Source organism: Callorhinchus milii, unplaced genomic scaffold (assembly GCF_018977255.1).
Source record: "Callorhinchus milii isolate IMCB2004 unplaced genomic scaffold, IMCB_Cmil_1.0 Scaffold7, whole genome shotgun sequence".
NCBI lineage: Eukaryota > Metazoa > Chordata > Chondrichthyes > Chimaeriformes > Callorhinchidae > Callorhinchus > Callorhinchus milii.
In genome coordinates this window covers 24,152,854-24,165,862 of record NW_024704748.1, presented here as the reverse complement: position 1 = coordinate 24,165,862, position 13,009 = coordinate 24,152,854, and the positions used below count along the sequence as shown (strand labels likewise).

General features: G+C 40.9%; 2 protein-coding genes across 2 annotated transcripts in view; one reads left to right on the top strand and one right to left on the bottom strand.

Moving 5' to 3' along the window:
* Positions 1 to 1,017, top strand: part of lhpp (phospholysine phosphohistidine inorganic pyrophosphate phosphatase) — a gene marked incomplete at its 5' end in the record, with an annotated part of 39,581 nt that extends 38,564 nt beyond the window's left edge. The window contains 1 exon segment of the mRNA NM_001292242.1: positions 543 to 1,017. Within this exon segment, the coding sequence (NP_001279171.1) occupies positions 543 to 639 (97 nt within the window).
* A 2,012-nt stretch (positions 1,018 to 3,029) lies between these two features.
* Positions 3,030 to 13,009, bottom strand: part of fam53b (family with sequence similarity 53 member B) — a 38,099-nt gene continuing 28,119 nt past the window's right edge. Inside the window, 1 exon segment of the mRNA XM_007903943.2 lies at positions 3,030 to 5,273. Coding sequence (XP_007902134.2) covers positions 4,908 to 5,273 — 366 coding nt within the window. The 3' untranslated portion in view covers positions 3,030 to 4,907.

Here is a 13,009-nt window from a genome sequence, read left to right as displayed (position 1 = left end):
CAAACCAATTGTGTTAAGTTACTGTTTTGTCCACATGCAATAGTGCTTCAGTGCTAGTTTAGTTCTATTTTCAAGTCTGTTACTTTATTTTAATTGTAACTGTTTTTCCAGTTTTTTTTAAATTTTATGCTCATCGTGTAACAAAGGTTTTACTGAAGAATTTGCATTTGTGTCTTTAAAAAGCTTGGGTCAAGTCACCCACTTGACTGCCTTTGCTTGGCCTCGGCTGAAAAAGACTGGTTGGGAAAGGGTGCATGTGTGCAGTCTCCCAACAGAATTAAAGGGGGGGATAGTGGTATGAAGCTTCATCCTAGTGGCTTTGTATCCCAGGCTGTTCTGAGAGCCAGCAATCTCCTTACCCACCAGCCTTGCCCCTCCAACCTTCATTAGCTTGACTGTAATCTGCTTCTATTAACCACGTGTCATGAAGGGGGGCAATTTGAATACAAATCTGTTACATAGATTTGTTTGCTATTTTGAAGTGACAAAGCATCCAAATGGCAGTGTATTTACAGGGTTGACCTTTATTGCTTTATCTGCAGGCCATCTGATGAACAGCACCCAACAGTGAAGGCAGATGGTTACGTGGACAATTTAGCACAAGCAGTTGACATCCTCCTGGAACATTTAAACAAGTAACGCAGCAAAGGACCGTGATACCTAGAAAACTGAACTGAGGATAACAGGTCAATTTACAGGGAAAATTTACAAATTAATTTGGTGTTTCACGTCATCCACTTGATTGTCTTTGTTTGGTCTCACCTGAAAAGGCTGTTAAGAGATGAGTGTGCATGCTTGTCCCTTTTGAAGATAGTTTTACTTACACAAGCTGTAGTCTGTCAAAATTAATGTAACTTTTGTTTACAGTCACATTGAGCTAATGCTGAATTGTAGAAACGAAGAGGCTTTGTTTACTAGCAATGCTGTGAAATTTAAATGGACACTATTACTGAATCTTAACCAGATGTGAGTAATTCATGCTGTATTCTTGCATTNAAAAAAATCGGATCTAAAGTTCAAATCTGTGATCTCAGTTTCTTGGAGTTTAAAGCCTAGACTTACACTTCAGCCAATGCTTAGGGAGTGCTGCATTATCAGAGGTAACATCCTTTAGGCTTAAAGGAGAGATGAGGGTCAAACAGATTGCACGTAGAGTTGAAGTATATTCTGTTGTACCCATCCCTGAATAGCTATAAACTTCCTGTATCATGAATTTGGATAATAATCCTTCCACTAGATATAGCACCTCATCACATCTTCAAGCTGTCTCAAAGCGCTTCACAGGATAGTGAAGTGAATTGACTATACTTTGTGTGTGAGACGTGGTAGCCAATTGCGCACAGATTGTAAAGCCGTGAATCCGTGAATTTGGAACAAGTAACAGAATTGTGTAGAAATAAGTGATCTAACCAGCTGCTAAAGAATAACGTTACCATGGCTGCGTTTATTTGATAATCAAATTTACAAATATGTTCTGATTTCCCAATTCCACTGATAACTGTCTTTTATCGCTTGTGTGGTTTTAACATGTGCACCGCCATCACTTCTGAAGCAATTGATTTGCATAATCCCACAGTAATAAGCAAATATTTTCAAAGCAGAACATTGAGACTGAAGTGTTCAAACAGAGAGCTTTATTTCAATATTCAAAGCCAAACACAAATTCCTAAGGACCCGCTTTGTACCAGTGCAATAGGAGAATAATGATCAGAGGCTCCTGTGAGCTCAGTCTGTGAATAATCTTCACTGAACAACGCAGGCCTTTGCTGAGAATAATCCAAGACCACACGCTCACTTGTACAGTGGCATGCGTTAGATTTGTTTATGCATTTTTCTGTCCCATGACCTTTCTCAGCTCATGATTTTGCAGAAGAGCAAAAGAGAGCTGAGAAAGTTCTTCTCTGCTAACTGTTCATGTCTGAAATGCAAAGCATCAAATTCAAGTTTGCCCCAGTTCCAAGAAAAATACTACACTTCTTCTGCTGAATTTCATCCATCCAGGGTCAATGTTAGATGGCTTCGATTGGAAACCCATTAATCCCTTAATGATTCTCAACAATGTGAATGCATTCACCCAACACTAATTGTTGGGTTCTTTATTTTGTGTATGTTTGCTTCCAAGCAGACGTCCGATTCTTCTTGCAAACCAAGCTGACCTACCCCGCCTCATGCTTGCAATCATCTTTTCTTTCCCTCTCCCCACCCCACTCTATTGTCGGGGACCCAGTCAGCTGGGTGAAGTTTTTGAGATGTTCTCCTGACATGAAAGATGCAATATCCTGTAAATATAAATTGTTGGTTTGTTTGTTTATTGTACAAAATGTTCAGTCATCCTAACCAGCTGAGTTTGCCACAGAGAGATATAAACCTGAACATTATAAGGTGGTTGTATAAACAGTGATGGAATTCAATTATAGACCAACTGTTGTAGCCAGCGTTTCTCCCACAAAATATAGTCAATCCACTTTACAATATATTCTGTGAAGCTCTTTGTGATGTCTCAAAGTCCTGATAAGGCACTGTATCAAATGCAAGGATTATTATCATATTACAGTCAAACTTCCAACACAATAATAATCCTTGGATTTGATATAGCACCTTTCACGTTGGGAGGACATCTCAAGGTGCTTCACGGGAGGTACTGTAAAGTGTAGAGACGATTTTGTCGACAAACACCGACAATATCACAGCACAGTGTTGAGCAGGGCCTTAGAGAAATCTACTACTCACACCACACTCTGTTCCCCCGATTGTGAGGTGCGAGTGTGTGTGCACAAACAATAAAGCACTATTGGTGAGTGGCACGCACAAATATTAACCTGAAAAACCAAGAACAAAATCTGTTTTGCCTCACTTTTATTGAAAGTTGAGAAGAGCCTCTATAAGACAGGAAGTGATATTCTTTTTAAAACAATCAAATTTGCTGAATTATAATAACGTATTGTATTTTTCAGAATCCTCCTCGTTTCTAGGTAACAATCACATCACAAAATGTTCTGAAATACAACAGTGCTCTCCAGTTTATTTCAGTCACTATCACCCACACTTTCACTGCTGGTATAAGCAGTCCATCTGACCAACCGCACTTCTAGAATGACAGACTCATCGTAAGTTTCCTTGAGATACCTTTATCGTTTGAGTTAAGTGTCCAGACTTGCCACATATAACTGCAGCTTTTGTGTAAGCTTCTGAAGTAAGGCAAACAGGTTATGCAGTGCTGTGTTATTGCTGCTACCAATGGTAGGAAAGGCAGTCTTTAGCCCCTGGGTTTTGTGGTCCAAATCTTTCAGAGTCATCCCATTCCACATCACGACAGCATTTCACGAGTTGCAAAAGCCTTCAGCGTTAAACAATGCATTCTGTTCCCGTCTGTTTCGCTACCACATGCAGGTAGTACTGTATAGGCATAAAATATTGCTTGGTCTACATTTGGAAAATGTTTAAAATGCTCAATACTTTGTCTTTCTCGGAATTCCTGACATTCCAGTATCTGCAATACCTAAACCAGACAAAGTCCTTTCTAAGCATGACTTTCCCGTACGTGACTCATTCCCATCACACTTCCGACAGTCTTTCTCTCGAGCTCTACCTGAAACCGGCAACACCGCTTGCATCTTTCCAACACCCTGTGGTTCTGACAAAATTCCCATTTCAGCTTATTGCAAAGAATGAGGTTGTTGATAATTTCGTTGCACGCAAGTAGAAGAGAATAGAAACTTGCAGTAGAAAATAACTCTTGTCTTGCGACAGGGAACAATTATAAATTTTTTAAAAATGGTGAATGGTTTTTTTTTCTTTTTTAAATGTTCATCTTACAAGTCCATTTATGGACACCCTGAGTCTACAATAGACACACACATGCGCTCACTCACACACACACACACAAATGCACAGATACTGGAACTTGGTGCTGTTCAAAGCCAGAGATGCCAACTCTCTTGATTTGGGCAGGATTTAACTCTCCATTTTACAATTACCAGACAAATTTCTGCTACTTTTATCGTTGAGGGGAGCCTCACCATCTGCTCTCCTCATGTGAACACTTGATTATCTCCCCCCTCTCTCTCTCAATATCATGTGTCTTGGCTGCTGATTTCCCCCCAGCCTCCAATCCTCCTGTACACCTCAGGGTGATATCAGACATGGAGTTCAGGCATGAGCAGGACAAACCTACTGAAACTAATCAGCAGCAAAGAAAACTAGAGCTGAATGGAGAGGCTAACCCTATTACTGGAAGTCTAGGAGGAACAAACAGACAGAGTTCAAAGGCAAAGTTTTGTATTGAGAAGAAAACAGTAAAATGTAAATTATAATGCAAGTTTTTTTTAAAAAATAAATCAGAAGCTAGTCATAATAAGAATATAAAAACCACTGCAAGCTTATAAAAGTCATCAGATTTCCCTTTGTGGGTCAAATCCACTGAGATCAGTTCTTGAGTAAGAAAGTCGGCATCCTGGTCAAACATTCGTTTACGGGTTTGGGGAAAGAGTGTCAATCATAAGATCGGAATTATAAACCACATTTACACTGCATCGAAACAACTTAAACATATAAAACTACTATGATCAAGCTGGTATAAAACATACATGAAGGGAAAAGGGCCCACTCTTTTATTCCGGACAGCTTTAAACTGGAGACTGCCTTGGGCAAATCCAAGTAGTTAATGAGTGGGTTAAAAAGAAATGGAAATTGCCGCTGCTCTCCTTGTTGTTTTCCCCTCCTGATCATCGCTCGGCAAATCTTGGTGTCAGTTCTAGTCATGGAGTTGTACTGAGTTCACGTGCTTTTGTAGAGCCCTTGCGTTTCAAAGCTCTGAAGAGAAGTCAATGTGTCAGAACTGTGCAGAATTTCATAAATCTCTTCTGCTCACTCATTGTACAACTGGGCAGTCAAAACGGGAAACTTCTTCAGTTGTTTTCTATCTGTTCAATATCCAGTTCGCAGTCCAGCTGAAATGTATCCTGTCCGCTTTCCCCCTTCCTCCACGTGTCCTTTTCGTTCTCCTCACTCTGACAGCTTTCCTTCACGGCTCCGAACCCTTTGCCTTCCTCCCTGGTTTTCCTTACGCTCGTGGCGAGCTCGCCCACGTTTTCGTGATGCTGCAGTTCCGGGCTGCAGGCAGGCGTGGTGCCTGGCATCGGAGCGGAGTCACAAAGGGACGGTGTCCATTTCTTTGTGGTGGTCACGCTCCGAGATGCAGGCTGTCCTTGCTGCTGGCAGCAATCGTCCCCAGCGCTGCCCAAAGAGCTGAGGCTGTGAAAATTCCTGAGATTCTGTGAATGGGAATCAAACAGCAGATTAAACACAGCTCTTTCAGAATTCAACAGCACTTCAGCAATCTCAAAACACAGTAAAAAGTGCATCATACGATTGTTCCTGGTGTTTTATGGTCTCTGTGAAACCGGGTCTACAGCAGTGCATGCACAGGGTAGAGCAGAACTTGGAGGGCACCAAGGAGGAAGGAAGGAAGAAATGGCCAGTTTTCCAGTTGTAAATCTGTGCCTATTAAAAGATGCCAGCATCATCTCCATCTCCTCCATTGACTTGAGAATAAAATATTTCACTTTAACTTTGCAGCATGCAATCGGCCTGCACAACATTCAGAAGCACCACCTTTGTTCCTGTTTATTCCAAAGGATGGGTTTCCAGGTGGGTTCAATGTGCACTATTACCAATTAAGTTTCGAACAGTTAAAATGGCGAGGAGAGACCTTTAATAAATGGTGATATTAAAATGCTTATAAGGGAGAGAGCCAGATGGACTGTAGTGGCAATGTTTTTTTTGGTGTTACCAATAATTTAACAGTTGGAGCTGTGGTAGGGTCTACCCATGAAGTCCATTGGAATTAGTTAACCACGCTAAAAGGGCAGGATTATTTCGAATGGACTAAGTTTTCCCATCACTGAAACTCCTGAACTCAGGGATTTGGCTTCCACTTACAAGCATAAAAGAGCCATATTATGTGCTGCCACATGTGTGCTGCAAATACACAGCGAAAAACTGGATTCACTCACTCAACCCTTTACTTTCCTTGTGCCAGACTGTGGTTTTGCTTCACATGTAATGGTGAATGTGTAATCATTGCTGTTGTACGACGCAGACCATCTTCTCTGCCTGCCCAGTAAGTGTTGGCCAACAGACACAAACAGCTTAAACAAACAGCTTAAGGGAATCCAGATCACATTGCATTGCAATCAGTTTTCTTCCAATTTCAGCAACTTATTATTTTTACTGTAGTTTCTTCAATCCAACACTGCAGACTAAAATATGCGAAGACAATAAGGAATTGATCCAAGCTCACAGTTCGGTATTTTGCACCATGTGTTTGTGCGTGTGCTACTGAGGAATTATACATGCGCTCAATTACACAATTACTAATGATAAGGGTGAGAATTATGTAAATAACCAATGCATTTATTGTTGTCAAAATTGTACTTAAATCATATTTATTTGCTTTGTGGGGTATATTTTGACAAACGGTGTTAAAAGTCGTGGAAAAATTGACAAGCTATTTGTTCACCTGCAGGGGCCTATGTTAGTGTATGGAGGCCAGAGGCTGAGTGCAGTAAAATGTGGTAAAACAAATGCTGGTTACTATCAGGCCTTACTACTTATAGAAGATATTCCCATCTGACTAATTATGAAGCAGAGTGCCCCACAGTTCAAGTGCTTGAGCGTTTAAACAAATCCTAAGCAGAAGGCTGCAAATTGAAGCAAGTCTGAGGCCCACTTACAGAAAACCCTGAACAAACAGCAGCAGACTGAAAAATTCTCATTAAAACACCATTCGGTTGATCCCAATACTTAATCTGCAATTGCATGCGCTTTTCTAGAAAGAAAATTGGGAACAGTTGTGGTTTATTTGCTTCTTTCTCAGCTTTACTTCAGTCGCTGCCAAGATTTATTGGTTAGAAAGAAAGGAGTGAGAAGAATAGGGTTAAAATGTTATTCCAGCAGATGGATAACTCCCTCGGGATGTGTGGGGAGAAGATCAAACCTTAACTTGAAACACGGAAAAACTCTATAAATATATGGTGGAACTCTGTAAATACTCAAACTGCTTACAGCTTTTTCTGGATATTCCAGAGCAGACTCGGACCATAAATTGTACTGAGGAGCTTTACCCCAGGATTAGTGTTGGGTTAGAATAAAAGGAACATCTATCCCTGTTTTGCTTTTCAAGGCGTAGATGGTTGTCTTGGTTACAGACATCACCGTGCTCGCAACAGTCCCCACAACATGGCAATACCCCATGCTGGGTCCACACATTTCCAGGCTTCAACACCTCCATGTGCTGAACTGAAATAAAGACGGGAATTGCCACAGCAGCGTCCCCTGGGATGAAACATGTAAAGGGACTCCCCACTGAGAAGCAGTACACTGGTACCATTAAATTTAATTTCAGTTCAGCGTTTGGGATCACAGGAGCGGAGGAGAGGAAATATCAACCCTCTGGAAATAAACATGGACAGTCTTAACAGCCACAAATAATTTGATGGCCTTCCTTCGCCAAATCAAATGTAAAGTACATTTAGCTTTACCTTGTTTCTTACCCAACCAAAAAACCCTGATCCTTGCATTTGATAATAATACTTGCATTTGCTACAGCACTTTATCACATTGTCGAAACATCTCAAAACGCTTCACAGGATTTTACTGTGAAGTGCAGTGTCTGTATATTTGAGGACAGATGCAACTGTATAGCGCCTATAATGTTGGAATGTCTCAAAGCGCTTCACAGGGAATTTCCTTCGAGTGTAGTGACAGTATTTCTCAGGAAAGTGGCAGCCAATTTGCATAGAGTAGAAGGAAACAAATGACTTGACTTCTAATATTTTGCTGACAGGCTTCAGAATGGGCTTGTATCTCATGTTGTCATTGGATCAACGGTCAAATATAATTTGTTGTTGTTTGTGGTTGGTGCACAACTCATTCTGTAGCTTTGAAACAAATGGCAAGTTCATTTTTAGCTACAACTGGAGATTTAATGTGTTGTTAATAAATTTGCATTATTCTGACATATTTGCGCTGTTGTTGCGATGCAGGAGCTTTAACGCGGTCTGGATTACAAGATTGCGATTATATCACAGAGCTGAGCCAACTTAATACAAACAAACCCTATACGCAGGACTGCATCAAGCTAATACTGTGTGGTTTGTTCTGTGATAGCACTGCACCGTTTAAAGTGTCGATCTGGGGGAAGTGGAGTTTCTGTGCAGAACCAAACCTTTCTTACAGGCACTGCAGTTGGAGCTAACTTGGGACAAATCAAACCTTTGTTCATTGTAAACTACTGTACCCAATCTTCAAACAGCAGGATCAGGACTGTTGGGGTCTGTGCTTCAGCCCCTGCTAATATAGCATGTGTTTGAAAATAGAACTCAGGGTAAGTACCAACTTGCATTTGTAAACCTGCAATAAAAGGAGGATTGCCACTTCCAGCCCCCAGGCCACAGGATGGCTACCACTGCTGTAAAGTGTAGATACTGTATATTTTATAGGCGAAGGGTAGAATAATGATGGTATTTCAAATCAAGGCGCTATACTAAGGAAGGAAATAAGGAAACAGAATTGTAGGACTCAGTTTTGAGTTGGACCTTTACAGCGTGGAAATAATGCAGTTGAAATTAGCAGTGTTTCCTTGTGGTAATTATCCCATTGAATGTTACACAAAAACGCTGCCAATTTCACTTCATTGTTGCAAAGAGGAGAATGAAAACATTTTTAGTAATTGTCCAATTTACTTTTCAAATGGAACCAAAGGCAACTGAGAGCCTCCAAACCCAGTCTGAGGAAATAAGAGTTTCATTTTGGAAATTGAAATGAAATTTTTTTTAAAAATGCACACATAAAGGAGTGAAACAAAGAGAAGCAAATAGGAGAAATACTCAGGGGGATGGGTTACTATTTCAATCAACAGCGATTATTACCCTCAAGTATAAAATCTTATTGAAAGATTAAATTAAACCTATGGGACATATTTCCTCCACACACACACACGCACACACAAAGACAGCCAGGCGTGCACAGTGACAGATATACAGCTGGAGACAGCTCAGAGAGGAACCCACACAGACAGGCAGATACACACACACACACAGTACATTTCCACCATCGGAAAAGAGGGATTGGAGGCGGACATCTCATAGAGTAAGTTCAGAAAAGCTTTACAGCAAGGCGCCCACACACCTGAAGTAATCAGAGGCCTGGGAGGGAATCGATCAATCATGGCACTTTGTGTTCAAGGGATGACGGCGAGGATGGAAATGTAAAAGCACCAGGAAAATAAATGAAATTGATTTTTAATTTAAAAAAGCTACAATGCATTATTAGTAGTAATTTTTATTAATATTATTGTTATAATCCTCACATTTGCTAGAGCACCTTTCAAGTCAGGAGGATGTCTCAAAGTGCTACATATTTTATAGGCAAACGTCATTATGTGTTAAAATAACCATTTAAAGTATTCATCATTTTTGCAAATATGCCAAAGCCCTTTACTGCAACTAAAGTTTAGGCACAGAATTGAGAACAATCTTAACTGCAAATTCCCTAGTGAGGGCAGTGGGCACTGCCAAGTAATGTACTCTCCAGTCAAAAGACACTATTTGGCGAATACTATTCAGGACACAGCTGCATATGGAGATTCCTATGTTGATTCTTTTAAGCACTACGCTTAATGGTGTTTGTAGAGAAAAAAAATTTAAATCAGATGCAGTCAAATAGAAAGCAGGCTGCGAGGAGTGGAAGAGGGGAGAGAGAGAGGCGGGGAAAGAGAGAGAGAGAGAGAGAGGGAGAATGCACACAAGAATGAAGTATGTTTCCTAGCGGTCAGAGGCAAAACAAAGGCATGTACACCCATTTTTTTGGTCAGCGGGGTATCTTGACACATGCGGAAGCCCATCCCTATGCTTAATATAGTGTGCAAACCAAACTGAGAATTCCATGCATTCGACTTACACATGGATAGATTGTTGGAATGGAGTTGTACTCTTCTGTAGGATCTCATCCTGCTTACCTATTCTGGAAAATACTAGGCGTAGGTTGACTAGAGCCAAGACTTGGGAATCCCAGAATGTGCGTTGGCGTAAATTGGGGCAAGCTTTCCCGCTGAGAGAATTACCTCATTTGCACTGTGCTCGCAGTAAATGGGTTCTTTTAAGAGTATAGAAACCCCTCGGTAGTTAGATAATTTGTTTTTCCACAGCTAACTTTTGTTTTTTCATCGTGAAATGATCAAAGCGTCCAAAGTGAATGCAAGAGCTCATCCTGTGTTTGACCAAAAACGTCGTTTTTTTTCTCTCTCTCCGCAGAATAGGTTTTTAACAGCTTTTGGCCGCAGCCAAACTGATCAGTTCTAATGAGAGAGAGAGAGAGAGAGAGGGCAGAGTTTCTGAAAGCATTCTTGCGATTATGTCTCACAGTTTGTTCCAAGGCTCGCATCCTGCAAGGAGTCAAAGTCCTCTCACTGTCAGAGACAGCTGCAAATTGAATCCCCTGGGTCCAAATCCACTTCACAACGAGCCCATGAATCTTGTGGCACAAACCAGTTCCAAATTCCGCAGCGTGTATTAGAGTGCGGGATAGGAGAGATTGCCTGGGAAAGCTATCAAGTGCACAACGGGATTGCCAGGACTCTCCTGGCACTTTCACACTGAAAATCTTCAGTACGTTAATCAGTCACAGGCGCAGAAAGTGGCTAAGGCTAATGGCAATTGGTACTTGGTTACTATAAAAATAATAACAGTAATAATGCTTGATTTTTATATTGTGCCTTTTTAAGTCAGGCGGACGTCTCAAAGCGCTTAACAGGGTTTCCTACAAAGTGTACTGACTGTGTATTTGTAGGCGGATTTGTAATACTATTTGATGTATAACACAGCACTGATGATCCAAACCAGAGGAAAAGAAAGATGCCGTTATTCCCATGCTGGAATGTGCGTTTCGTGGATCAGTATTTTCAGCTTGTTTGCTGTAACTTTTTATCCCCTTGCATTTTACTGAACAAATGTTATTCCCTGTAGGTGGGAGGAATGCACCAGTCAAACATGTGGAACCTGACTTTCTTAAACACTTGCCAAGTTGCAGTAACTGCAGAGGAAAGGTAGCTTCACTTTGTTGTTTGTTCTGTATCTGACTGTGTCTAACCTTACCTGGGAAGGTATTATGCTGATCATCAGCACTCCTAGTGGATAAAAGCCTTTCTGTCCGCAGCTTATATCACCAAGATGCATTCAAGCTATGAAAAATTATGCTAAAATAAAAAGAGCAATAAAGGAAATGAAGGTTAATGTACAGACCAGACCTATAGACAGGATCATAGCCTTCTGCAATAAGGCAGTGGAGGAGGAGGACTCAACTCACTTTGTCTCTTGGTGTTTATTCCCTACCATTGAGGTTACACCCTTTGTTAATAGTTACCCTCAGTTGTTGCCAACAGGAAAGCTCAAGAAACAAAACGTCTGTTCTGGTTATAAACCAGCTGGATGAAATCCCTCCCACAGAAGATTGCGTTTCAACCCGGGGAATGGAAGCCTGAATGTCTGGCAATGCAAGGATAGTTATCAAAAAGAGATGCTGGATCTCACTACTGAAATGGATACAGTGTGCGGGTTATAGTGACTGTGCAGCACAGTGATTTCCTTTAGATTTCACTTGCCAAACATCCAGAATTAATAGCCCATGTCTGTTCCTATCAGACCAAACCCAGTTATAACTTGATCCTCTGCTGGACCTCACCTGTTCAGCGGCGCATACTTTGGATGTAGGTCACTTAATCCTTCTATATAATTCATGGTGTCACATGGTGAGAAGTGTTGCCAGCGGGAACAAGAGGCTATTGAAAGGCAAACCTATACATTTCAAACCAACGAACCAAAAAATAATAATTTAACCTTCTTGTGGCATCAGAAGATACAATTAATAAACTTTCCTAAGCTTTTGTCAAGAGAATGGAAATGTAGATAACTGATCTCCCAATGATTCTGGGAAATGTCCCTTGCATCTTTTCCCACCAGCAGGCGAACGCCACTGAACCCTAAAACAAACATAGCTCAGTTACACTGCTTTTGACTTTGCTTATAAAAGTAAATTGGAAACTTGTGTTCAATTTTATGCCTGGATTTAGGCCTCAGAGGAGAAGCCTTGTTCTGAGCTTCTGACGTTCAGTGCAGTTCCCACCCAGAATGTTTCTTTTGGCCAAAATTCTGCCATCCATTCAGTAACCCCCATCAAGCCAAACTCAACGAAAGCTGTAACTCTTTAAGCACCTCGATTTACAGTTATCATACAAATAATGGGAACATATTTAGATGGACGGTGTCTTGGAGCGCTTAACCTTTGATCAACCTTTGATGTTAAGGGTATTTATATTATAATAATAATAATCCTTGTATTTGATATAACGCTTTTCACGTCGGGAGGACGTCCCAAAGCGCTTCACAGAACACACTGTAAAGTGAATTGACTATATTTGTGGGCGAACGCGGCAGCCAATTGCGCACAGCAATGTCCCACAACCAGTCGTAGATTGAAAATGACCAATTATTATTGTTTTTGGTTTTGGAGGGATTATTATTAGGCTCTGTGTGGAGTAAGGAAACTTGCCCAAGGTTTCGCCCTTTTCAGGTCTCTCACTTGCAAAGCGAGTGCTCTAACCACTGAGCTACAGGACTCCACAATTGTATTGAGAGATAATACAAGGGTAGAAAAGGCAGGGGATAAATAACCATTTATTTGTGTGTTGTATATTTTCTCCAATATAGAACACATACACACACACACACCACAAACACACATTAGGTTTCCCCACTTTGATAACCTCCATGTTTTTCTCAACACTGTGTGTATTTCAAAAGGGCAACTTCTAATTTTTTTATGGCATATAAATGATTCCCTTCATCTCCTGCTGAGCAGATCAGTTGTAAACTATACAGACTCATTCAGTTCTTGGAGGGCAACATGTACGCCTTAAAACCAGACATCCAGGACTTTATGATCCAGGGTACAT